The sequence below is a fragment of the Phalacrocorax aristotelis genome, chromosome 1, assembly GCF_949628215.1.
Source record: "Phalacrocorax aristotelis chromosome 1, bGulAri2.1, whole genome shotgun sequence".
NCBI classification, from domain to species: domain Eukaryota; kingdom Metazoa; phylum Chordata; class Aves; order Suliformes; family Phalacrocoracidae; genus Phalacrocorax; species Phalacrocorax aristotelis.
This window is the reverse complement of record NC_134276.1, coordinates 165518722-165545785: the sequence shown is the minus strand read 5'-3', so window position 1 is coordinate 165545785 and position 27064 is coordinate 165518722. Positions and strand designations below refer to the sequence as shown.

Here is a 27064-nt window from a genome sequence, read left to right as displayed (position 1 = left end):
CTTGCCTCTTCCCTAGAGGTGAACCAGAGTAGGACCCTAATGCATTCATTCTGAATTGCCTGCTAGATTACAGGAGCTCATTCATGTCTCAGCTCTAGTGAGAACCCAGTGAAATCAGCCTTCTGTGTAAAACACTCACCTCTGTAGGTGTGTATGCGTCTGCATATGTAGCCTGCATTCTCCTGCATGCTTCTGACATATGTTTCCACTTTGGATAGGTCCGGCTATTGACTGTTCGAATTCTAAACCATTTTGAGAATCCCCCTTCTACACAGATTGAGGTAGGGCTAAAACTTTTCATTTAACATTTCAAAGCCATCTGTGTGTGATGCTGTGTGTGAACTGTTTTCCACTTTGCAGAAACAAAGCATGTGTCTGGCAGAGGCTGTCCTCTGCTTTTGTGCTTTCACATTCCAGTTCTATCTCTCTGTCCCCTGCCTCCTGATCTTTTCAAATGTGTGAATTTTGATCCCTAAGTGGTGGAAGCCAGAGCAAATCCCCTGACTTTGTTCTGTGATCCAAATAGCTGGGACTCTGTGTAGTTTTGTTGAAAGACCTTTTAATGAGAAAAGGATACTCTTAACAAAATGCATGTCATTTGCTTGTTCAGGGTGATGGCACAGGGGAGCTCCAACCAGTATTTGCCATATTGGTCCAAGCAGAACTTGTGCCAGCAACAGTGAATGATTACAGAGAGAAACTTCTCCATTTGAGGAAACTAAGATATGATGTAGTGCAGTCTGCAGTACCAAGTGGATCTCTGCAGGAGGTAAGTAGTTATTGTCAAAATGCAGTTGTCACATTCCTTTATTTCAAGAGAACGTTCTTACTCTGTCACATGGATTGCAGAGTTTTTAATAAGAGTTCATAAAAAAATTAATTACTTCCCAGATTAGGTTTTAGAAAACTTACTTGTTAGTAGGGATCACAGCTCCCATTGTCCTTGGGACTATTGTGTTCTCTTGAATATTTAGTAGAACAAGAGTGGTATCCAGATAAATGACCCACAACAAGATTTATCAGGTTTTGGTATCATGGAAAGAAAGGCAAATGATTCCAGGGAGAAGTGATTCATGCGCAAATTTAAAATCATGACCTTGCCATACCCTCAGCATGGCTGAACATCGGTAGGATGTTGGTAGGCCATAGGAGAGCCTAGCTTCTGGATCTTACTGCAGGGTGAAAACCTTGTATGCCTGTGACTGTTGAATCTCCACTGCTGCTGAGCTAAAGGGGACCACACTTTCTAGATGTTGGAAGGGTCACAATTTTACTAGACAAATGAATCATGGCTTTGGTGGGAGGGATTTTCTTTATTATTTTTGTGGCTATTGCTGTACCTGTATAATTATTTTTTTACCTTGTAAGCTCTTGTGAGGAAGGGTTGTAGGTCAGTCCTACTGCAATGGAGACTCTGCAGGGCAAACTTTCCTCTTTCTGAGGTCCCTAATGCTGCTACGGTAGCCCTGAAGTTCGAGAGGGAGGCAGGCAATCCAGATCATCTGCCGTGCAAAACATAGTTCAGCACATTCATGGTATGTCGGTATGGTGACTAGATCTCAGTGCAGCTTACGGTAAAAGGGCTCTAGATTTCCTCATGCAGCTATGAGACAAGGAATGATGGTGTGTGTGACTTGCTTCATTACTTGTAGTACTTCTGAGAACTTGTTCGATCAAAGTTTCCTCTTTGAGAGCAAGAAAAGTTAGGGGAGGTTGGTTGGTCTTTAACTACTGTTTTTTACATCTCAACAAGGTGGTATTGTGTGTCATTCTAGGTGCCTCTTCGGTATTTACTGGGAATGCTTTATATTAACTTCAGCCCTCTCTGGGATCCTGTAATTGAACTCATAACGTGAGTATATCCAGTTGGATGCTGCAATCTGTAGTTGTCTCATAGAACATTCCTTCCAATGTTCTGTGAATAAAAGCCGAGGTAAAAATGCCCAATTTGGAAAGAACTGTGCATGAGAACCTTCATGTGAAATCTTCTGAAACGAATTTGATCTGTGAAGTAAATCGCAACCTGTGTAGACTTTTTAACTTAGTTTCTGATTTTTTTTCTTGCTACTGAAAGGAACTTGCAACAAATATAGTCAAGTAGCATCAGAGTTTTAAGTCAAAGGTAGCAGGATTTGATTAGTGTTTCACAAATGCTTAAAGGAGCAAGAAGTCCCTCTCAGTTTCCCCATCTCTGACTTTTCTGTCCTTACTGGAAAACCTCTCAATCCTACTAAAGAGTAGGGAAGACTTATTATGGTGACAGCTGAGCTAAGTACCGAAATCAGTGTCTGGTTACAGCATGACTTTATCTTCTTGGGTTTTTTCCCCCTCTGTTGTATGATTAAAAAGGATGGGATTTTCCCCTTCAAACCAGTGAATTAATAAAAAAAAAATCTAAACCAGCTCTTCAAAAGATATGTCTACACTAATTCTTCCTTTGGTTCTAAATGATGTTACTGTACAGAAGTCAGTAGAAAGCTTGAGAACATTTTTACTCAATTTGAGTTCATTTGAAGTCAGGAGATACAACCAGATTATTTTAATAACAATTGACACTTGGAATCCATGGGTAGAGGCAAGGAAGTACTACAGCTGTATCATGCAGATGTCCTGTCTTTGGACACCCACATTAAAGCAGTGATCAAAGCCTCTGATTGGGTTAGTTGTTAACTTGCCTAGTGACGCATGGCTTTTTTTTTTCTTTTAATTTCATGCTGTTTTATGCTTTCTTAGTTCTCATGCAAAGGATATGGAGAATAAACAGTTCTGGAAGGTCTTGTATGAACATTTGGAGAGGGCTGCTACCTATGCTGGTAAGTCATGGCTCCTAAACATTGTTGTGACGGAAACCCAGCTAATTGTGAATGACATGACTGTTTTTATGTGCCCCAAATTTATGTGGGGTTGGGGAATTCAGAACCAGTGCTCTTGACTACCAGTGTCATGTCTAGGGCAGGAATAGAGAGGCTTGGGAGAAAACTCTGTCTCCTCCTGTCCTAAACACCAAGAAGTAGATTGAAAAGGCCCCTGCATTACAGGAGGGAGTTGCAGGTTGTGGGAAGCCATGCAGCAGTTTCATCCCTGCTTAAGGCTGGCTCTGCCCAGAACTGATCAGGAACAGCGCTGAAACCTGTATAATAGGGCTGACCATCTTTCCGCTCCTAACATTCATTGGAATTCCTGCAAACATTGGCTTTCTCAAGTGTGCTTTTGAGGTTTACTTGTGGGTGTTCGGAATCTATGATTTCACAACAGAGCCATGAGCACACAGCCATTTGTGGGCTTCTGTGTTATTAAAGAGAACTGAGATTAATTGACACATCATGGCTGTAAGAATACTTTATAAGCAATATAGGTCTTTCAGGTCAGTGATAAATACAGTTGTCTGAACAAGTACATGTCACCAAAAATATTATTTTCATAGTGGGGGATTGGTACCTTGCCAGTGGCAATTATGAAGTAACCTGAAGAGATTTTCTTTATCTGTTCTATAGAATTGGAGCTGCAAAATGAACTAGATGAACAGGAGGAAAGCATTGCTGAAACAGAAAGCGAGAAAATGTCAGGAGGAGGGGTGGGGACTGTCTTCCTGGAGCAGCTGAGGACTAGAACAGATTGCAGCGACCGGTTGGACCACACAAACTTCCGTTTTCTACTATGGAAAGCACTGGATAAGTTTCCAGACAGAGTGGAGCCTAGGTCAAGGGAACTTTCCCCACTTCTTTTGAGATTTATTAGGTAAGTAAGATTTATTTTTCATCTGAGAGGACACATTGCTTTCGATGTGTTGCTGAGTTTTAAGTCTATGGATATCCCATTATAGACTTTATTTCCTGAATGCATAGCTGATGAGGTGTCTGTTTCCAGTTAAGATAACCTTTTGATTGAAGTGTGGGTTCTGTTAGAACATCACACAAGAAGGCAGCTGAAATGAAACTAGCAGTACCTTTCTGCTGCTCAGTCTCTCATTTATTGACTTGTGTCACAGCCTCATTACTCCATTAGGGGGTGATTTCAATGGAAATTAAATTCCTTTTTCTTTTTAAATGAAAACACATTTCATTTTGGAATCATAGAAGACCAAAATATTTTCCTCCAAGATGGGGAGAACACTGGTTTTGTTAGAGGCTGGTTCAATTTCCTGCCTCTGGAGGGAGAGCAGTGGTGTGCTTGCATGTGTGCACATATCAGTAGTATGACGCACATGGGATAGATGTGATCTCACAGCAGGGGAAGGTTTCAGTTATTCCTTTTCTATGATTAGGAAACCTGTGTTTTGCTTGCCTTCCTGGAAAAATTGAACCATAGTGTAGTAGGTTAGTTTTCTTGCTTACTCTCACACTGCCATACTCACTGTTCATCTGCCTATTCAAGCAAACACAACCCCCATGCCCTCCACGTAACCTCTTTAGAGACCTTTAGTAATTCAGTGATTCAGGTCTCTTTTCTCCTCCCCACCAGGAACCTCCAGTCTCCTTTAGTGTATTTGGTCACTGCCTTATATCTCTGTGACTTGTAGGCGAAGAAGCATATACTTGCTGAAGTATGCTTCTTTGGGAATTTTTAGCCACGTAGTGTCCCAAGACGTAGTGCCATTAATAATAAATATGGTGGATTGTGGAATTTTCAGTTGTCTTGCCCTGAAACCCTGAAAAAATGCTATGTTTCTTAATTCTTTCCTCCTTTTTTTTTTTTTTTAAAAAAAAAAAAAAAAACACAGAAATGAGTACTACCCAGCAGATTCATTAGTGGCTCCATCTCAGGATCTTAGAAAGAAAACTAGTGGTACAGTAGCAGCAAAAGAAATACCCAGTGAAGAGGTGAATGATGTTGAAATGGAGGAGGAGGAAGAAGAAAAGGAAGAAGGGGAACCAATTACTATAGGACTACCAAAAAAGAAAACAAGAAGAGCTGCTGCTAAGTAAGTATTTTAGTTTTCCCTTGCTCATGCTTTCATGGAAGGGCAGATTCAGCAGCTTGATAAAAGCTATGGTTTTAAATATATATTCCTTTTTCTTTTGTTTGCACTTTGTAATTTTTCAATTGATTATCAGCACTTTAGAGTCAGAAACTCTGCCTGCACAGTGCTAAACATCCAAAGATGTTATCTAGTTGCCTGCTGACAGTGTGTGGTTTGTGTTACTTTAACCAAAAATTATGTGGTATTCTGAAGCCATTGTGAAATTTTTGGAGGCCATACCTGCATTCCCCTGGCTTCTCTGTGTGTACCTGTTGATCTTATAAAACCATGGGCATTGCCGAACACTTTGAAAAATGAGGCTGTTCATTTAGTTATTTTAATATTTGGATTCTGCAATTACCTACCTGTTACAAATCTTGGTCCTGGACTTCTTTTTAGGGACAAAGGTTTTTATTTGGTAATGTTTTAGACTGAAGCTACACGCTGTTGTAATGTCATTGTTTGCAGTGCTGAATACATGGAAAAAATTACTCTCTGTATTAATTCTCCACAATTTCTCTAAATAGAGTCTTTTATTCTGATGACCTCTGTCAAACATCTGTTACAAATACATCAAAGATTTGTATTTTGCCACTTCTTCTGCAAAGAGTGGCCCTTGTAATGACAGAGAACTTAAAAATATCACCTTATGTGTTGGAGTACAAGTATTTGATATGTAACCTGAATTGTCTTTTAACTCCAGGTGTTTCTTTTTGTTCCCAGATTCTGGCTCGTGTCTGTAAATTAGCAACAATTAAAATACAGTGACAGTCCAAGATTTCCCACACACACCTCCCAAACTCCATCTCAAAATGTCCATGTATTTAAATGGAGACATTGGTTCCTGGTAGTAGTAACACAGGCATAAAAGATCTATCGGAGGTGTGTTAATCGGTTTTGGAGTTACCTCCCCTTGTCTTTGCCCTGGACAGTTCATGCAGTCAGGCCTGTGTCGTGGCAGGAGAGCTCTCGTGGGGCTGCACCCTGTGGCCCACAAGGTCTGGTTGAGGCAGTGGGAGGACCCATGCCTGCCCTAAGCCTGGTGTGGCGTTGCTGGAAGGCATCGTACTCATCCTTTGGCTGATCTCAGCCATGGAGGAGGGTGGCCCAGCTGTGTGTCTAGAGAGTTTAGTGTAAACTATCAGGGGTATCAGCTGGATGAGGACAGCTTCTGCCGACCCCACAGTGCATAGGGAGAAGAGAATCTCACACCTTCCTTATCCTGGTCATCTCTCTCCCTTCCCACAAAGTGGAGCTGGGGCAGATGTGGGGTGATGCAGCCACTTCTAGAGGAACTGGCTCCCATCTTTGCTTGCAGCCCAGCATAAGTCCAGCACAGCCTGTGGCTAAATGCAGCCCTTCATGTTGATAGGAGAGAAATGAGCACCAGATAAGGGCAAGTAAATAAAGAGGTAAATTCCCTTGTTTGGTGTTCCAGGCTGGGCTGGCAGAGAGAAGTAAGCCACATCTTGACTGTTTGTATTCCTTTCTCATCAAAAGCTGAGCCCATCTAGTGCTACTGAGGAAATAGCCTCCGTGCAGTGAAGTGATATCTGGAAGGAGCTGCTTAGGAAGGGGAACAGGATACCTCTTGTTCTGTCTCTGAAATGGAAGCCTGTAGACTTGGGATCCTCCTGTGTTGGGTTTTTTTTTTCCTTTCTTATTAATTTCCATAAAACTTTCCCATTTGTTTATGATAATGCAGGATTGTCTCTCCTGGTCATTTAAAAAATATATTTTATTTTGTTTTACAGGCAACTAATAGCCCATTTACAAGTTTTTTCTAAATTCTCGAATCCTCGTGCATTGTATCTGGAGCAGAAGTTGAACGCATTATATACCCAGGTGATGCTATTTGCTGGCTTTTAGAATTACTGCTAATAAATGAACCCATTCTTATTTGAATGCAGTGTCTGAGACTGCAGAAACCTGTAGTTTTCTGAACCCAGCCATGATAGCTGAAAAAGGAGCTGTCCTTGAGAGAGCTTCCTAGCAGGCTTCACTTGAAATGAGCCTCTTTAGCAAAGACCTGCTTGAGATACCTGGCTTAGTTTGCCAGGAGTGGCTCATGCAAACAGATCTGGCAGCAGACAAGCAGTAATCTTTGGCAAGGTGGAGAAGTGGCTGTAGAGGAAGTCTGTTCCACTTGCACAGCAGGTGGAACCCCCTCTTGGGGGTTCAAAACTTGGGGAAGACCCAAGAAAATTTATCCTTGTCCTACAGAGTTGTGTCTACAAAGAGTATGGTCAGTGTGAACAACAGATCATTTTGCATCATAAAAGAAAATAGAATTTCTTCTTGAAGAATATTCAGTTTGATAAGATTTCTTCATGAGGGATTTCACTGAAGGAATTATCAAAAATATGACTCTGAAGAGGGATCATAAGTGTTTATCCTACACTGCTTACAAGGGTGTTTTATTAATTTTACTGGGTTTAGTTGGTTCCTGATTTGTGGGTTTTTTTCAGATCACTGGGCTTTGGTCCAGTTGTTCCCGATATGTGTTCTCTGAGGCTGTGGTTGTGGGCTGTGTTAAATGGTACAAACCTGTTAGTTCCCTAGGTTTCACCTGGCACCTGGTGTGGGAGTTGGAAGGTCCATTCATTAGTCCCCAAATTTCAGAATCTCTAATGAGCATCCACTCTGTTTCAGTCAACCTCAGAGTTTTGCTTAGGACAAGAGTTGGTCCATGTGTTGGCTTACAATAATATTATTAGGAAAATATTGAACAGGTGTGTATGGGTCAAAACAGCGTGTGAATAACAGCCTGACATAAGAAGAGAGGTTACTCCATCGCTTACTGTTTGCCATTTCTGTGTCTTAGCATACGTATTGTTATGGCTGGTGTGTCTGTCTGGCACAGGGATGTCATGGAAAAGTGACCTTTGATGATTCTAGCCTGTGCTGTTTGGTAGGAGACTGAAGAACGGATAAGGATGCCGCTTGGGGAGATTATTTGTATTTCATAGTGCCTAGATTATGAGGAGTCATCTTTGAGAGAGGGCAAATCTCAATGCGACCTTGCGTATCAAGTCTTATGAGTATTTTGTGTTTGTCACAGGGAAGAGATACAGGTGTCTTGGGATGGTTTGGGTAGTCTGCTTTTTAATCCAGTCTTCCCAGATACACAGCTGGTAACTGGTTTTGGAAGTTGAAAATGCAAGCTGACAGTGGTCCAAAAGACAATTATGAAAAACCAAATAGTATAACTATCCTATGCAGATGGGGGAGGAAAGTATATATGAACTACCAGCAACCATGTCCGCTCTTTATGAGTGACAGTTCTATATTTGCATCTTGGCTTTATACTGGCAACACATACATTCTGTTTCCATTTTGATAAGTTAGTCCAAAACCTGCTAGAGCTTGGATCCTTTGGGTTGTTTCACTATTTTCAGTAAGCATTTCTGTCTTCTAGACAGGGACTCATTTTTTTTCTTTTGTCATTTGCAGTTACTGTCCCATCAAGACCAGAATGTACAGAGAATAGCTCTTGACTGTATAATGACATACAAGCATCCTCATCTACTGCCATACAGGTAAAAGCTTTTATATTATTTCAGCATTGGTGCATGAGCCTGCTGTCATATCAAAATCCTGCTTGGGGACAGTTGCCTCAAAGAGAGAGCCTTTCCCGTATTTGTTGAAGACATATGTATAAACTTTAATTTTAGCCGGCTGCATATTTCCTATCTAAAACAGAAACAGGGTCTTGAGGTTGGTCAGTGTCTCTTTTTTGTTTACAGGAAAATGGCAACACTTTCATTCTGTCCCAGAATAGTGTGTGCTTAGTAGTTGCATCATTTTCAATGAGGCCTTTTGTACTGATGATTTTTAACGACTCAGAGAAAGTGACAGCATAAAACTGTAGTTTGTGGTTGAATAATCTCTTCAGAATGTGTCCAGGAGGTACCTTCCTACATAATTATCTTGGACTTGATGGCTTTTAAAATGTTTTTTTGCTAAAAGGGTGGGAACATAGTACTTTTATATACAGCATAGATTAGATAAGTAGGTAGTTGGATATAGATGTGTGTCTGTTATAACCCCTACCTGCCCTCAAATAATGTTTATTGCTCTCAGGGAGAACTTGCAAAGGCTACTGGAGGACAAGAGTTTTAAAGAAGAAATAGTCCATTTCAGTATTTCTGAGGAGACCACAGTAGTAAAAATGGAGCATCGACCAGACCTCATCCCTGTTCTTATGAGGTGTGTCATGAAGTGCGAGTTTAAATGTTTTGTGTCAAAGTACCACGTGCAGAGATATAAAGCTGCTGCTTCTCATTTTAAGCAGTTGAGATAAAGCTATAGTGAATGGTGTAGTTTAACAACTTATATGGTTTCCTTATTAACACATTTATGTAATGTGTTATGTAAATGATGTTTTCTTTAAAAACGCCGTTTTGGTAAACACTGTTTCTTCTAAGGCTTACAAAGAACTGTGAGAGTGTTTCAGTTCACTGTTGCCACTTATTAAGATGCAGCGTGCAAGTTATGATGCAGGTTGCTGCTTGAGCAGTAGCTTCCCTCAAGCTAGCCTGGAGGTGTTCTAGTTTTATACCTGCAGTCTCCAGCAAAGCTTCCATTGTAGTAGCAGAAGCAGATCTTTCACTGGGATGTTTTAGGGCAATGTGTAGTAATTCAGTGGGGACCCTGAAGGAGGGACTTCTGCTCAGCTTGCTCTCACTAGAGAGTATTTTTAAACAGAATTTCTTCCTGGAGAATAAGAAACTAGGAAACAGATGGTTTTCCAAAAGCTAATGCAACCTCTTTTTGGTTCTTGAAGAATTCTCTATGGCAGAATGAGAAACAAAACAGGGAGCAAAACACAGGGCAAGTCTTCAGCAGGCACTCGCATGTCGATCGTTCTGCGATTTCTTGCCGGCTCGCTGCCAGAAGAGATACGGATGTTCTTGGATCTGCTCTTTGAAGCTGTGAAGCAATTCAGTAATGGTAGGTACAGGCAGTAGAAGCTGGGGGTATGGCGCTTCCTGACCTGTAGAGATGTGGGGGGATAAATATGCTTAGTACTGTTAGGTGCTTCAGTTTGTCTCTAACAGTGCCTTGGAAGGGTGAAAGTAAACTTTTGATAAGGACTGGGATTGCCCTGTGCTTTTCCTTACCAAGCATGATTGCTCTGTTTTACAGGTCCAAGGTCAGAAAAGCTGAATGACTTGCCACAACTGTGCAAGTAAGCTGTAGCAGGCCAGGAATGAGCAATCACTAGCATCGTAGGCTAGCCTGAGTATGATGGCAATAAACAGAGGTTGTAAAGTGCTCTGATACTGTAGCAGTGGAAGACATCTGAGTTGAGTGTCATAGGAGATGGAGACCTAGAGTTGTCCTTATTTAGAAAGCTGAATGTGAGGAGCTGTAATTTAGGGTCAGATTATACTTTTTTTCATTAAAAAGTCTTTTTGGTAGTGGGTATCTTGATGGTGCTTGTCTAGGTAAGTTGCTGTCCCTTTGCCTATCACAGGGCCTTGCCAGACTGCAGTGCTTCGAAGTATGTCAGAGCTGGATTTAGTTAAAGTCCTGCCTCTTGGGCGTCAGCATAGCCTCTTCAATGGTCTCGAAGTTGTGTTGAAGAACATGGGACATTTGATCCATCAGTACCTGCCTGAAATTCTACAGATTCTGCTCTGCATGACGGCTGTGGTAAACTGCATCCTCCAGCAGAGAGAAAAGGTATGATATACAAACGTACATGTGAATTAACTTCCTTTCCCTCCTCCTCCCCTTAGTTTGCACATGTACACCTACCTTTGCTGATTCAGATAAAGCTAAGTTTAATGCCAGCATGGGGTAAAGTTTAGCGATTAGGTGTCAAATAGATGTCAAAATAGAAGCCAATTACATTTTTCTGAAAGTGCTGCAGGGCTCAGGCAGTGCAGGCAGAGTTAATACATTTAGAAAGCTGCTTTGCACTGTATTTTTGTTTGAGTTACTGAAAAGAGAGTTGGAGGTGATCTCTGTGCATTGCTACCTCCCTGCTCTGTGGACAGATGGGCATGAGGGAAAGGTAAATGATTTGTTGTAAGGCCCTAACAAGATCTTATGGCTGGAAGTTGAAATTGCCCTTAACAGTGTAGTTTCTTGGCTGCAAGGATAAAACATTTGGGCAGAGGAAGGAGAGGATTTAAAGTTCCTTGCCTGAGGACTTCAGAGCAAGACTTGTTTTGAGGTGTTTTGTAGCAGTGCCTAGACCCTAGGGGAGCTCAGCATTGTGGATCATCACGGTGATTATCTACAGTGATTCTCTCCTGCTGTGGGACACAGCGAGAACATGGCTACCAGCCATGCTTTCAGCACATTAGAAGCACATTCAGCTCTGCATCAGGAGTAGTCATGCTAATCCAGTGTCACAATTTGGGTCTTAGCCAGGTATCTGCAGAGCACTACGAATGGTTTTTTCCCTGCTGTGCAATGGCTGTACATGCAGAAGGGGTCAGGTGAGGAAAACATTCTGTTAAAGATTGCCTGCGCCTAAAGACGGGGCATATTGGCATACTGCTGTGTGATGTGGGCGTGTTCTTGCTAAGACCCATCTGTGAGCATTCGAGGCTAGAACTTGTCTTGAAAACAATCCATTAAACAAAGCAAGCCCTTGCATTTAGGCAGCATCCAAGGTCCCATAGTTTGCCTTCAGGCTGTGCAGAACCTCATGACTCTCTTCATTTATGAAGAGGATAAGCAAATTTTAGGATGGGCAGCATCCCACAGTCTGACTTGAGCAAGGGATTGCATGTGCCTACATGTTTTAAACTGGGGAAGGAAAAATGTTACTTCATTCATTGCTGGCATAGTCACATTTTGCTAGGGTTACTACAGTAATCCTGTCATCACTGTGTAATGTACAGAGTGAGTCTGTCATTTGTCTGAACTTACTTAGCACTTCATTAGCCCCATAAATGTTAAAAGCTCAAGGAAGAGTGTGAGAAATCTATTTATCTTGTCTAATGATTAGAAGACATTCTTGGAGTTTGAGAGTAATTTATTGCAAACTGATACTGCCTGGAGTGTTAAACATCAACTTTGACTGTTTTAAGCCAAGTTATTCATTCACCATTTCCTACTGTTTGTGTTCAGTCATGAGTTTCTTTGTCCTCTCAAAAACTTGATCTCAGAGGATTGCTTTTATGGCAACTGAACAGTGGGAGACCCAAAATCATTTTGCTAAGCAATCGCAGCCTGGTTAGTGCTCTCTTTGGCCCTTCAAGCAGCATATTTGCTGCCTGGAAGCTGACTGCACACCATTACTACACATTCGGCACAGCTTCGGAGGTCATGGGCAACAGCATGCTTGGTTGCTTTTCCACCATCTCCTCTGCCTTTTTACCTGTGATTTTGGGTGCAAAGGGAGCATAGCAGTCTATTGGATGGTAGAGTCTCGTGTCTTCAGAAGTCCATACGTACATCAAATTTAAAAAATTGTGATGTCTTCCAGTGAGGCTTTGACACCAAAGCTGCTTTGCAAAATAAGAGGTACAGATGTTTATTCTGTGTGGTGGATCGTGATATGTACTGGAGACCCTGAGGAACCCAAGACATAGCTCCAGTCTCAGACAGTGGCCTTTATTTGCTCTGATATGGCACTGTTGTTTCTGAGACCGGAGTTCAGTACCTGTGCACTGTGAAGCTACCTCATGTGTTTGTGCTGTCCGCATTGCACAGTAGGGAAATAATTTAGATTACTCAAGTCAAGACCCTTCTCCAGAAAAGTCAGAATGCAGCAGTGCATGAATAACTTCATGATTAGCTGCATGACTGACTTCCTTACTAAAATGTTTTTCCCAAGAAAGGCTATGGAACCTAAATGCTCAATGGGTACAGGAAGCATCCACCTGTAATCAAATGCTGTACTCCTACCTGCGCCATTGGAGGAGGTGATTCACATTCTTGCCTTCTCTATTCTTCCCCCTTCTCCTTGTCTGTTGATTTCTTTTCTCCCCAGTAGATCTCAGTGTGCAAAGTACAACTTTGCTTTCGAGAGCTGATTTGGGTCCTTTCCTGTGTAAAACAGAATTATTTAAGTGTCAGGGCTGGAAATGTAACTGTGTTGTAGCTTTTTGCATTTTGTCCAAAAAGGGCAGATGCTACTTCAAACCTGTATGGATTTTCATGAGCTGAAGGACTAAGTGCAGGAACAGGCACCCTTTAGAAAAATTTTGGTCAGCTGTGAGAGGTAGTTTGCTACTGTGAGCAAGTTACAGGAGAAAACCGAAGAACATTGTGGTAGTTCCAGCAAAGGTTGTGTCTGTGGTCAGTGAATTGCTGTATTTAATTTCAGAGCAAGCTTGTAGTAGTTGTTCTGCAAAGGTCTTACTGGGGGGCTGTGGGGGTGTGGGTTCGTTTTGTTTCTACAGGTCCAACCTAGGTTGATTAATCCACTGAAGAACTTGAGACGTCTTGGACTCAAGCTTGTGGTGGAGTTTTTCTCTGATTATGAGACCTACAGCTTTAGTGTGGAAGAGATTGATGCAGTTTTCCATGCAGTGGTATGGCCTCAGGTAAGTATTTCTTGTTCTTCCAAACAGCTTTTGTGTACCGTGTACTATGCAGAGAACTTCAGCTGTGCTGGAGTCCATTGTGTCAGCTATGTCTGTCACAAGATTGGATGCAGCCTCAGACAGATTCTGGCATTCTGATGTGTCTGTGCAAGGCCAGTTTCTTGGCTCGTGTCTGATTAGTCCTGGAATAATCAAGTCACAGGCTAAAGTACAAATCAATACACTGAATAAAATGGGTGTAATTTCTTTGTTCTTTAACCACAGAAGCAGACTTCTTCCCTGGATGCTTCAGGGAAGCAAAATAATACTAGTCGCTTCTAGGCACACTTTGCTACTGTTCTGTGTGACAGTTGTTGGGCCTGTGGTAGGGGTCTGCAAAAGCAAATGCTGCTGCAGGAAAGGAAGGACCCAGCAGGGTCTGTCAGTGGGCAGTGTGCTCTTGTGGCTGTCTGCTGGGAGACCCATGTGAGCACAGTGACAAAGCACAGGGTTGTGGCCTTCATCAGAGAAATTCAGATCACCTCTGAGTTGGGAGAATGCACTATTGTGAGAGGAGGAGAGAACACAGTATTTAATTTTAAATTGTGCTGGCTTTGTCAGAGCACTGGCCTCTGAAGTTATCATGGAATGCATGTACCAGCTGATGGGTTGCCTCTGATCTAAAGGCAGTCACGTCTACCCAAAGGGTAACTGAGCAAGATGGGCTGACTCCAACAGAGCTCTTCTGCTAAGACTTTTGAGGTAACCAAATGCCCAACTTCCTTGCAGCAGCAGAGTGTCAGAGAGCTCCAGGAGTAACTGCTGTGGTCTGTGAAACCCCAGATCTGCTTCTCTAGACATGTTTGTTTACTGCTGCCCTGTTTCTCTGCTCTACCAGTAACAGTATGTGATGTATAGTATGTATAAGTGGACAGACAGTAGATAAAATACTCTCAGGCAGTGCATATGGCTTTGTGTTTTACTGGGCTGAGCAACAAGGAATTGTATGTTCATGGTTTGTCCATGGAATTTCTTTAAGGCCAGGGTGCTACGGGGCCAAAGCAGTGAACATTTATTGCAGTCCCAGCGCAGTTCAAGCGTGTGGTTCAGGCTTTAGGGTCAGCAAAGCACTTGATGCTTTTGGGAGCATTATGTTTAGAAACACAGTACATCTGAACAAGATGTAAAATTGTTGTTAAACAGTTAGAATTCCTGTTGTCCTTATAGGTGTCAGGACAACAGAGCTGGTTTTGGAGCTTGGATGGTAGTATGATCCAGAAGCTCCCTCTGGAGGGAGTCTCTACCAGTGAACTCCATGAAGACTTGGTTTTGGCAGAAGAATCGGTTGACTTGTGTACTTCTGATTTTTTTTAAGGTTATGGAACTGAGGTGTATAAAAGCTGTGGAGAGGACAAATTGTTTTAAGCCTATTGTACTGGGAGCTGGAGATTGCTGCTCTTCATAACCCAGGAGTTTGCTGCAGAGGCTCAATATTGTTAGCCTGCACAGCAGCATTCCTGCAGGATTGGATCAATGGTTTACGCTTCATTGTACATCATTCAGGAAAGCTGTTTTATGCAGAGCAATAACGTTAACAGCCTGTGGGGGCAGGAGAAGTTTTCTAAGACCCTGGCTATGGCGGTCAGGCCTACCTTCTTTTTCTGTTATGGTCAGGTCTTGAGCTCAGACTGAGCTAGTCCAAATCCCATATGCACCATCCTGCCTATTGCCCCAGAATGCACTGGAGCCTCCTCTGCCTGTGTGTTCACCAACGGTGCCCTGCTGACAGCCCAGCTGTGGTCTGGGTGGAAACCCAGCTGCGTGACTTGTGCGCAGCCTGTTGGGTTGCAGAGTGGGAGAGGAGGGAGCCAGACCTGTGCACTGGGTGTCTTGCCTGTGTCCAGTCATGTGAAGGAGCAGTAGCTACTCTGTGGGGCTTAGACTGGGCAACTCTTTGGTGGAGTTGTTTTGGACACGGAACCCTGTTCCGAGATCCCATTCCCAGGGTGCGGTGCGGTGCAGTGCAGTGCTTGAGCCCCTCCCTGAGCAGAGAGGGTGCTTTTTATAGCAGCAAGGCCACGGAAACAGAACAGATACTGGAATGGCAGGTGCTGCAGCCAGGGTGTAGGAAGTGTTGGAGAAGTGAGTCTTGGGTGTCGTGTTTGAGATCTCATAGGTATGTCCACAGAGGCTGCTAGGTCTCTGCAGTAAATGTGAGGCTCCATGGGGAGCCAGCTTCAAGGGGAGGGCAAAAATAGTAGCTGGAATAGTGTATAAATAGGAGTGAGATAATGTAAGAGTGATTCCACAAATACTGAGGGTGCTGGAAAAAATGATGAAATTACTTTCTAAAAGAAGGTAAACTATAGATTATAGTGAGGTCTTTGTTAGACATGAGATTTTTCAAGTGACTTTACTTATGTTGCATTGGTATCTGATTTTTCTCTTTTAGGTCTGCAGATTGGCTTCAGAGAGTCAGTATTCTCCAACTTTTCTGCTCAAACTCATTCACACCTGGAGTAAGAATCCCAGGTAAGTGTTCTTTTTGCAAAGCAGCGTAAGGATTTCTTCTGAGTACACAAAATTCAAGGAAGAAAGAGCACACTAACAGGTTATGGATAACTGTGTCAAAACCCATATTTTCTTTTTCCATTAGACTTATTCTTTTGATAGCAGTCCAGATGCAGTTGTGAAGCTTTCCAGTTTATGCAATTACTGTCTTTTTATTGGACTGCTTTTCCTGTATATGAACAACCAAGCAGACATGTAGCCCAGACCTAGCTGATGGGTGAGGAGGAGGGCTGACTTATTAGAATATGTCTGTGTCTTGACCAGTGGTCTTAGTCTTGGGAGGTGGGGAGTCCGTTTTACAATACATCATTTCACTCATGTTTTTGATTCCCTATTTCTTTTTATTTTATGAAACAATGTGGGCAGGTTCCACACAGAATCTTTGACTGAAATTCTGACACTGGAAATTGTAAGAGAGCTTTTTTTTTCATGCAGATACTGGGAGAAGTTCTAACTCAGCTGTCTTGAGCGATTTTTATTTTTTTTTTTTAACCTCTTTCACACACTCACTACTTTACCTTTGCCAAAGTATCCAGTACCTGGTTTAAGACATGTCGTTCGTAGGTGTGAACTTGTATGCAAACTTCTGTAAAGAATAGTATTGGATCATTAGGTTAGAAACAGGCTAAAAGGAGGCTTGGACAAACATCTGTGGAGAAAGGGTTAAGTTCAGATGATTCTATCTTGAAGCAAGGACCTGATAACCTCTCAACCTCCATTCATTCAGTTTTTCATGACACTGTTCTATGATATTTTTGTTGCGACCCACCCCCCCCCCCGTTTGAAGTAGAAGATAGTAATTCTCTTTTTGTGTGACTTTTTGCACAGAATTATGAAGTTCTAAACTTAAATTTTCAGCCTACCTTTTTTGTAATCTTTCTCTCAGGTATTTCCCCTTGCTGGCCAAGCAGCAGCCAGATCACCCAGAGTGTGATATACTATCAAATGTGTTTGCTGTCCTGTCAGCCAAGAATCTGTCTGAGGCCACATCCAGTCTTGTGATGGACATAGCTGATAGCCTTCTCAACAGCCCAGATTTTGAACCCACGGAACAGGTTTCCAGTTTGAATGTGACTGACTGTGTTGTCGTGGTCACCGGAGACGTGACAGAAGGTATGCCCACGTAAGAGTCGTGAGAGGCCCATTGGGTGCTTTGGATGGAGGTGTTAGATTATGTTGAGGTTGTCTTTGCACTGGCTTAGAATACTGGGGAAGGAGACCTCCCAGTCGAGGTGGAAAAGTCAACGTACAAATCTGTCTCGGCATGCTCAAGAACTGTAAAGTCCTGATTGTCTCATGACTGGTGAGGTCCACATTTGAGTGTCAAGGTTCTGAGCATGGAGAAATTCCTTACATAGAGGGAAAATATTTGTGTTGTCTACCTGTTTTGTCTATGAAGCTTTAAAGAATAACTTCAAGAACTGCATTGCTGACTTAACTCTGAGCCTAATATCAAGTTTTATATAAAAGCCCACTCCCCATATGCACACGATCATGTATCACTGATGTTCAGTCTCTGCTCTCTGACAGGAAAGACCTGCCATTGATTCCTTTTATCTTTGAGTGGTAATAGACAGGAAGGGTGGTGTGCTGTGTTTGATGCTGTGGAGTCATCTTTCATCTGTAACACTCAGAGGTAGTGGAGAGGAGAGCACTTATTGCTGTGCCTGTGTTACGACAGCTTTGATTTGCACAAGAGGTCAGTGGTAGAATAAAGAAAACGGCATCTCCAGCCATTTTAGGAGACAGTTACTACCTTTGAGGAACCTCCTTGGAACCTTTTGAAAAGCCCACACTTACCAGGACTGCTATGGAAATCTGTGAGAAGAGCTTTTGTTCTCTGTGTGTGCTATGTTTGGTGCCACTTCAGACGCATTAGACTTGGTCTCAGCAAGTGCTGGTGCATGTTCCCAGCAGCTGGCTGCCCTACACGTTCATAGCTCCCATTGATTTTTTTTTTTTTTTCCCCCCCGCCTTCCACTGATGAAACCTCCTTTGTCTGTGTCTCTCCCTTCGTTTGTGTAAGATTAGATCTCCCTTCTGTGGCTTGCAGCATAGAGTTGGATGTTGCTAACTGTTGTATCCCTTACAGAGACCCTCAGCCTAGGTTGCCGCTTGGTTCTGCCTCATGTCCCTGCCATACTTCAGTACTTCAGCAAAACAATGTTAAATGTGGAGAAGGTGAAAAAGAAGAAGTATAGAGCTCAAGTCAGCAAAGAGCTGAGCATACTTTCCAAGTAAGTGATTCTTTAGAGCTCAAAACAGTTAAAAAGTTGGAAGGAGGGAGGCTTTTCATAATAGGTTGCAAATTAAAAAACATATCTTATTGACCTTGCAAGTTGCTGGTGACTGGATGAAAAGTTTTCAGAAATTGATTCTAGCTGTTTCTGTTGCTGGTACTCAAAACCAATGCCTCTTGGGGGTAGGAAAATGCCTGCAGTCTTGTGGAACTGAATACTCGGGCTGATACCATGATTTTGGTGGGTGCACTCTATTAGCCTGGGTTCAGATGGATGGGCTGACAAAGCACTGTGATACGGCACTGGTGCTGACTGAGTTGTTCTTTGCTCTATACTGGTGATTGGATTGATATAAAGTAGTAAATTACCTTGTCTCATTGTGTAGGATCAGCAAATTCATACAAGAAAGGAGTCAGCATTCAGTGCTTGTGAGCCTCCTCCTCCCGTTCCTTTATCAGAGTAACATGGAACAGGTAGGTAGAAATTACTTTCCATCCCCATTTAACATATATTTTTATTTTAATAAAGCAGATTTGTTTAAGATGCAGTTAAAAGTCTTAGTGATTACATGCTGTTTCTCCTGATTAGCATGAAATCAAGTCTTCATGTCTTTGTAGTCTGCTCAGCATGCTGTGTTGACGTGTACAGGTCACTGGATGCTTTGCAGGGATGCCAGTGCCCAGGCTGACTCTGTTCCCCCTTTTCATGGGGAAGGTCTGCAGAAGTGTTTATGCAGTCTTTACTTCCTTTGCTGCTGTAGTCAGTCCACCAAATTCCTTGTAATGCTTGAAATAAATGCTTCTCTTCACTGTAGATTTTATGCACCCCAAATCCAAAGCCATAGCATCTGGACAGCAATATAAATACATATGGTTGGCTATGTAGTACATGCTGTGTAATGGGCAGTGCTGTGTTGGTCTGCAGGATGAAAGGCAAACATTACACAGTACTATTAACGTGCTCCCATATCTCTTGCTTCCATTCTGTTCTCCTTCCACTCTTAACAAATCCATCTGTGGGCACAGAACTGAAACTTCCCCTAAAAGACTGAATTCCTTAGGCATGCAAAGCAGTTGAAGGAAGCAGAGCTCTCCATGGCTTAGGCTTTAGTAAACTGTTAAATAAATCAAGCACTGAGGATATTGGTAGACTGTTTTGTCTGGGTTTCCCTCACCGCCAAACCTTGTTTTCAGAAATATAGTCCCATCTACGGTGAATGAATGTATTGATTATTCAGCTTGATTGCCTGAGTCCTTGGATCAAGGCTTGGGTCTTGTTTTTCTTAAAAGACATGCAGTAGCTCAATGAGAGATTTTAGGTTTGCAAAAAGAACTGCTAGGCAGCAACCTGTAGCTTCTGCTTTGCAGGTGGTCATTTAATTGTTCACAGGAATTTTGGTTTTTAAATCTCTGAATCATTAGTGGACCATGTATGACTTCCATTCAGGGAGATCTTACAAGTATACAGTGCTGTTAATGTTCATATCATAGGTTAAAGAAAGACTACTTTTTAAAGCTTTATTAATTCTCCTGACCTTTGAGTCATTTGAGGAAAGACACAAAAAAGAAGTCTTAATCGTGATAGCACTCTTCTCTAACGTTGTGCTTCTGTCTAATTGAAAGGTTTGGAAGTGCTTCTGAGAGATTTGATGATTGCATCGAGTGTGTCCTCCTAATTCTTTGTTCTCATTCAGGATCTGTGATCTGAACAAAATGCAGCAAAGTGGTTAAGTTCACTCTGTGTCTTGAAGTATTTCCCAAGGAAATTAAATAATCTCTTAAGGTTTCAGTATTTATTGACAGTTATCTGTCTCTTTCAGGGCACAGAGATTGACATTCTGGAGACAGTGCAGAACTTGCTGAGGCATTGCTCAAACCCTACAAACTTTCTCAAACCACTGGCAAAGCTTTTTTCTGTCATCCAGAACAAACTGTCTCGGCATAAGTTGTGCTTGGTATTTCAGGTATTGCATTTCTACCTGTCTTTCTGTGCTTTTTTTTTACTTGTTCTAAGAGATCAAGAACAAAATAAATAGCCATATTTATCTTTGTTGTACATGAGCTTGAAAACCTTTTTAATCTACATCATCTATTAAGGGAAGGTAACAGAATTGTATATGATAGAAATGAATGAGCTGCAGGAAGATCTGTAAAAGTTTTGGCTTACAGCCTGGTTGATGTGAGCATCATCAGGGTTCCTTTGTGTAAGGGAAGCCAAATAAAGCACACTTCATCCGTAACAAGTCTGGTATCTTTGTGAAATAAGAATGAATTTCAGAGTCCTGAAGATGTGTTTTATTTGTATTCTTCTCTCACAGGTTTATAGCAGTCAGACTATTTTGTACTTCTTTGAAATGACTTATGTAACTTTATTTTTTCAGCAGGAAAACCCAGGAACCACTGAGTGTAGATATTTAGAAACTTAGGAACTTAAACACACACATCTTCCAACTTACAGAAGAATGGCTCTTATTAAGCTTCTAAAAGGAGAAACAGTGCTCTTGCTTGCTTTATTTTTTGTCTCAAGTCGTAAAGTCTTGAGTTCTCGAAATTTTTAACAACTATAACAGTTAAGCTATTTTCTTTTATGTTTCTCTTTAGACTTTATCTGATTTGGACAGTGAATTGACGTATATTACTGATGTTGTTAAGGTATGCACAGTTTCTTTGCTCACTTGTTTCCCCAACATTGTATTGTCATGTTTCTGGCCATTTTCATGAATGACTTGTTGTTCTCTCTTAGCTGAACGCCTTTGATCAACGACACCTCGATGATATCGACTTTGATGTACGTCTGTCAGCATTCCAGTCAATCACAGCCCACATCAAGGAAATGGAAACAGTGGATATTGACTTCCTCATCCCCGTTTTGCACAACTGCTTCTATACCATCCAGGTTGGCTGAATGTTCCTTCTCTTGCTCTGTACACCATGTGTCCATGATGAATCTAACTGCCAAATTATTTCCGTTGGTTGTTTTTTGACACTGCGAACCATTCAGAGAGCATGTTTGAGTCTTCTTACAAACACCTGTTTTTAAGTTTTGTCCACTTGCCTTTTCGTCTGTGTGTCCAGAAGGGCCAATACAGTGCAGCAAGAAGGCTCACCCAAGCACAGTGCACTTTTCTGTCAGTAAGCCCTGGAACTGTTCCGTCAATTTGTACTGTATAAAAGGCATATCACAGTCCCAAAAGGCTGCTTTTCTTTTTGTTGCAGCATGTTCTGGTTGTGTGGGCCTGCTGGTAAATTTAAAAGGATTTTTCCTGATTGGAAGGGTGGGCGTTAATTCAGCACTAGAACTTTTGCAGGAAGGGTCTCAAGAGTTGCTGGGTCTCTACAGGCCTTGTTATGTTGTGTCCAGTGGTACTGTTCAGCCCAGTCTTTTGGAGAGAAAAAGGAGTCGTATCTAGACTAATGTGGTTCAATTTCTTCATCCATTCAGCTAGGGGATATGGCTCTTAGTGACAACGCAAGCCTTTGCTTGACCAGTTTTATCCGCCGACTGGCAGAAATTGACCACACGGAAGATGACTACAAGGAGCTAATCCAGCACACTCTCCTAGAGTCTGTAAGAAGAGGGCTGAAAAGTAAGACTGAGGTAAGGCAGTGCTATCTGACTGCTCGTCTCCAGTTGTCCTCAGGACACCAGGGTGTGTGAGACATTTTATGGATGAATTCTCAGATTCCCTTGCTGTGATAAGTGCAAGTACCCACTGTAAACTTCCCTTCATTTGAAATCTTATGAAAATCTGAAAAGTTACAGAACTCAGCTGTCTTGTGTTTCTTTGCCATTGTTCAGCTTTTCTTAGTTGTTGCTCATTCTTTGGAGGGGAAACTTAAATTAATGTACAGTCTGAAATATAGGTATATTTGCTGTTACCAAAGAGTAGGACTTGCTGGCCTGAAACACCTGTAACTGACAGCACTGCTGTTCTGAGGAATGAGTAGCAACCTCTCTGAGGGGGTACTTAACAGTCACTGCTTGCTGTTTGCAGAGCATCCAGCAGGACTACACGTCATTGCTTTCCTGCCTCATTCAAACATTCCCAGCAAATCCTGAATTCCGGGATTTGGTCCAGTTGACCAACTGCCATGATCCTGACATGGACTTCTTTGAGAACATGAAACACATGCAGGTAAAAGGTGACAGGCATTCCCTAGTGCCTCTCTTCCCCTGCCAAAGCAAAAGCATTTTACTGTGGGGTAATGTTTTCCAAAGCATCTATGTGCTCTCTTTACAGAGAAATTGGGTTTTGGTTTGATTTTTTGTTTGTTTGGTTTTGGGTTTTTTTTCTTTTTAAAAAAGGTGGGGAGGGGGATATGGTCATCATTACATCCGTGAATGCAAATCATATTTCTGTCTAGACGTTTCTTGGTTCTGTGATTTAGCAGCACCGTGCTTTACCTCTTCCTAATTTAGCTAAGAGAATTGCTTTCCTTTTTTAAGTGATTGTTCATGATCTTGAGCAGGCAACTCCACATTACAACCTGTGTGTGACCCAGCCCACAGTCAGCAACAGTGTCCCGAGGAGCCCTCTGACATAGGCAGGAAATGCATCTTTCTGGTTTTAATAGCCTGTTCTGTGCTACCCTCTGTCTGGAGGCTCTGCAGCTCTTTTTCATTCACAGGCCTTTGTAATGCAAATGTTGCAAAGCCTGGTCTCCTGGTTTTACTTGCAGAATGAAAATACAGCATTTCTCCTGATTTCAGAGGTGCAATCAGAGAGAGCCTTTGCTACACCTATAGTTATACATAGAGTCTAAATTTTTTTCCTTGTAATTTTATCAGGCCTTCTCATCTTGTATCAGTTGCCTCCCTTGTCCAATACTTGAAGATGGTACAGTCTTATGATTGTGAATTCACAGTGAAATATCCCATTGCGCTGGAATATTTATTGAGGCAAAAGGCTAGTGAAAGCCCAGAGACTGAAGGAAAAGGGCATAGCGTGTCATTGGGAAATGACCGTAATATGTTTGTCATTACTTAACTGAGGCATTTTCAGAACTGCTGAATGTATGTGCTCCCTCATGCTAGTTGTGGCTCAAGGGCTACCTCATTCATTGTCTGTCATGTTTGGCTCAGATCCACAGGAGGGCACGAGCTCTGAGGAAACTGGCTAAGCAGCTCACTGAAGAAAAGCTTGTGCTGTCTTCCAAATCCCTGCAGAACTACATCATGCCTTATGCTACTACTGCCATTTTTAATGAAAAAATGCTTAAGGTAGGCTTTTAAATTGAATGCGTCCATTTTGAATATTTTCACCTTGCTTGTATACCCTTCTCCTTAAAAGATTAACCACTTTAAAAGACTGATAGGTTTGTGGAGCAAGTGTTCCCCTTTCAGACAAGAGCTTCTTTTGGTGGCAAAAAGAGGGTTTGGAAGGTGCAGATGCAGTCTGGGCCCAGTTCTATATCTGATAAACCTGTCCTGCTTCTCGAAGATGGATATCTCTATTATTTGGGGTTTGCTGGTTTTGGTTTTTTTTAATGTTGTGGGGGTTTTTTGTTTTGTTTTACTTGAGGTTATATTCGTTTGCAGTTTTTGTAATCAGGTTATTTTTTCCCCTCTGCCTCCAAACCTCTCTCTTCCTGTTCAGTTGTGAAGTTAGTCACTCTTTGGCAACAGAATGCGTGTGGCAGGGAACATAAGCTGTACCTAGTAATTGAGGTGGGAATAAATACTCTTTTCTCTGGAGTTACAGGGGAACTGCAGGGATCAGCTGAAAATCTCTGAAATCGCTAGTAGCTTTGTAATCGAAGTTTGAAGGGTGACATTTTGTTAGTCGCTTTCCATACGTTTTATTGAAAACATAGGCAGTGAAATTACTTGTAATGTCAGTGTGGATAGACATTCTACTTGCGGCTTGGAAAAGCAAGGCTTCACGCTTCCATACAGTTCCCTGCACATGATCAGGAGAACAGCAGAGCTGCTTATGTCAGACCAAGCAAGTGTCTAATTTGGTTACTGTCAGAAATATTCTTCTGCAGCTGAAACAACTAGAGCTTAGGCACAGGACCCAGCACCTGCAGCCATAGAGACTGTGCCCACCAGTAGAGTGACTGCAGTCGCTCTTTGACCAATGGAAGGTGAAATGTGTTGATTGAAACCTTGGTGAAGAAACAAACACATTTTATTTCACATCAGAAATAGGGTAACGATGTTTATTTGCATGGCCCAGCAATGTGCCATGCGTCTGTTGTTAGATATCTTGGCTGATTTTAGTTCTTCGCACAAGCGAGCCCATAGATTTAGTTATGTGAGAAAAGTTAAATGTGTGCAGAAATATTTGGAGGAAGTGGGTCTGGAGATCTGCTTGGTGAGCAGTGATTTTGTTTTATTTTCTACCTGGTGACTGGGAGGAGATCTAAAAGAGCTGAATACCAAGCATCCCCACTTGACAGACATGACTACTTATGCCTGTTGTTGCTTTGAGTAAAGTACGCTTTAGACACACGTTCAGCGTGAATGTTAACAGCAACTGAATTTATATCTTTTGGGCAGCATGAAAATATGGTAACAGCCTCGGTTGAAGTTGTTGGAGCTGTCTGCCGACATCTCTCGTGGTCAGCGTACTTGTACCATTTAAAGCATTTCATCCATGTTCTGCAAACAGGACAGATCAGCCCAAAGCTGGGAGTCAGGTGGGTACTGCGAGTGATGCTACTCTATGTTTCTCCTAAGGCAAAATGCAGTGTCTTTAGGAGCATCATGTGGATTTTAGCCTCTTCCGTGGGATGAGAGGTTGCCCACTTTGAGGTGGGCTTGTGCAAGTGAAAGTAGGTGTGGCCTTGCAGTTCGATGTGACTGAGCAATGAAGGATTAACAGGTCATTGTTTCCTCACGCTGTGTCTCACTGAGTGCATGCCAGCATTAGCAGCTTCTGCTCCGATCAGGCTGTCCCTGCTCCTGGGACCACCTCCATTGCTCCAGTATCACTGTCTGTGAGGTTTCACGGTGAGCTAGGTCACTGAATGCATCTAGCTGAAAAGCAACCGATTTTTATTTCCTGAGTTGTTATTTCAGGATAAACCTCCTTAAGCTGCACTGTCACTAAGTCTGAAATTTTTTTAAAAAGCTCTTTTAAGGTTTTTCTGTTGTGTTGGTCTATGCAGCTTCTCCTTTTTGGGTGGAGAGCTGATCTCTCTTTGTGTTTTCCTTCTGCAGCTTGTTAGAGACAGTGCTGGAAGCCTTTCACTTTGACCACAAAACACTTGAAAAGCAGCTTATGACCATTGAGACCCAAGGTGAGCTTTCTGGTCCTGATTGTAGAAACACTATGTCTAATTGCTCAAGGTGCAGCTAGTTGAAATTTTGTAGTTTACTCTTGAGGTCATCTACTCCCAGCTTTTTAAATTTTTAAAACATGCATGTTGGAAAGCTGGTTTTGACTTACCTCCTCAGACTGCCCTCCTGTGTGTTGACACAGTGAGGAGAGGTGGGGGAACCATCTCCATGTTACCTCTCCATCCCAGGCTTCCATAAGTTCAAAACAGCCCAGGCTGGGTTTATGCAAATCTAGGGGGTTCTCCAACGTGCACCCACCTATGTGGCTGCTACCACATCTGAGTGTTTTTGTCCTTGGTGGCAACTGCTTTCGTTGTTATCTGCCGCCTAACCAGGGTGCTCTATGTCCTGGCTTTGCTTCCCCCGCTCTTTCATGGTAAGCAATGTCTTTAGCTTCTCTGCCATAGTAGTTACCTACGTTGTAGCCTTTGGGATATTCTGAGGAAGGAGGAGGATATATTGCAGCTATGCTTGTCAGTACCTCTTGCCTTATGAAATTCTCAAACATAAGCGAATAGCACTTCTCTAAGGTTCAAGCGCATTGACTTTTGCTAAGCTGTCTATGGAGTTCAGCGGAAGAGCAGCCTAGTCTTTGCGTTAAGCCTAGCCCTGAGGGGTGATTATTGGAAACTAGCATGCCAGAGCTTCTCTACCCAGTAAATCAACTCTGATAATTAGTGATTGTTTGCTGTTGCTGATGATAGGAGCTTTTGTCCAAATCAAAGCCATCACAAGAGTCCCTTTTAAGGGCTCAGTTTTTGTGGCCTCCTATATTTACCTGTGCTTTTGACAATTACTTGACAGAAGCTACTGCGATGGAACTTGAGCCAGTGGTGGAGGGTGAAGAAGCTATGGATCTGGAGCAGAGTGAAGGGGAAGAGGAGGTAGTTGAGGAAAAGAAAGGGGAGAATCTCCCTGAGGAGCCAGCAAAACCCGAGCAAGCAGCTGACACGTCTGAAGATGCTGAGCAAGTGACCAAACCTGTTTCTTTCTTACCCCGAAATAAAGAGGAGCTGGAGTGTCTGATCAAACACATTCAAGATACAGTTACAGTCAACATCTTGCCTAAATTGCACAGGTGTATTGTTGCAAAGGTGAGGAGTTGGCATTGGAAAGGTGTTTCGCAGGCCTGTGCTGCTACTGTAAAGGTTGGGGTGCTACTTCAGAGAGCCCAGTGGAAATGCAGCACACAAAAAAATATAGGTGCAATTGGAGAGAGATCACCTGAAAGCACAAAAGGGGCTTCATCACCTTTATGTCATGGAGATTACTGGCAGACCCTCTGGTCAGTGTGGGTCTTCCCTGCTGAGAACTGACTCGAACCGTGCAAGTGAAATGATTCACTGTATGTGGCCTGCTGAAAAGTGCTCAGCTATTTGCTAGTACCCAACTTAGCTTCAGTTTTGGAAACACAGGTATTCATCTCACTGGTCCTTTAGCTGTCTGGGTTTTTCCTGTAGTCAGCAGAGGACAGCAACTTGCCTTGGTGGCCTTTTCCAGGGTTTGTTGAGAAAAAAGCA

General features: G+C 42.4%; 1 protein-coding gene across 1 annotated transcript in view; it reads left to right on the top strand.

Annotated features, from left to right (window-relative positions):
* Positions 1 to 27064, top strand: part of UTP20 (UTP20 small subunit processome component) — a 65723-nt gene that overhangs the window by 19257 nt on the left and 19402 nt on the right. The window contains exons 17-41 of the mRNA XM_075080036.1: positions 219 to 281; positions 611 to 769; positions 1776 to 1852; positions 2734 to 2813; positions 3495 to 3738; positions 4721 to 4921; positions 6715 to 6805; positions 8414 to 8499; positions 9044 to 9169; positions 9747 to 9913; positions 10440 to 10648; positions 13327 to 13470; positions 15902 to 15981; positions 16907 to 17133; positions 18113 to 18257; positions 18646 to 18733; positions 20080 to 20223; positions 20861 to 20911; positions 21003 to 21155; positions 21702 to 21857; positions 22255 to 22395; positions 23343 to 23480; positions 24762 to 24901; positions 25425 to 25504; positions 26349 to 26638. Of these exons, the coding sequence (XP_074936137.1) occupies positions 219 to 281; positions 611 to 769; positions 1776 to 1852; positions 2734 to 2813; positions 3495 to 3738; positions 4721 to 4921; positions 6715 to 6805; positions 8414 to 8499; positions 9044 to 9169; positions 9747 to 9913; positions 10440 to 10648; positions 13327 to 13470; positions 15902 to 15981; positions 16907 to 17133; positions 18113 to 18257; positions 18646 to 18733; positions 20080 to 20223; positions 20861 to 20911; positions 21003 to 21155; positions 21702 to 21857; positions 22255 to 22395; positions 23343 to 23480; positions 24762 to 24901; positions 25425 to 25504; positions 26349 to 26638 (3480 nt within the window). The remainder of the gene's footprint in view (positions 1 to 218; positions 282 to 610; positions 770 to 1775; positions 1853 to 2733; positions 2814 to 3494; positions 3739 to 4720; positions 4922 to 6714; positions 6806 to 8413; positions 8500 to 9043; positions 9170 to 9746; positions 9914 to 10439; positions 10649 to 13326; positions 13471 to 15901; positions 15982 to 16906; positions 17134 to 18112; positions 18258 to 18645; positions 18734 to 20079; positions 20224 to 20860; positions 20912 to 21002; positions 21156 to 21701; positions 21858 to 22254; positions 22396 to 23342; positions 23481 to 24761; positions 24902 to 25424; positions 25505 to 26348; positions 26639 to 27064) is intronic.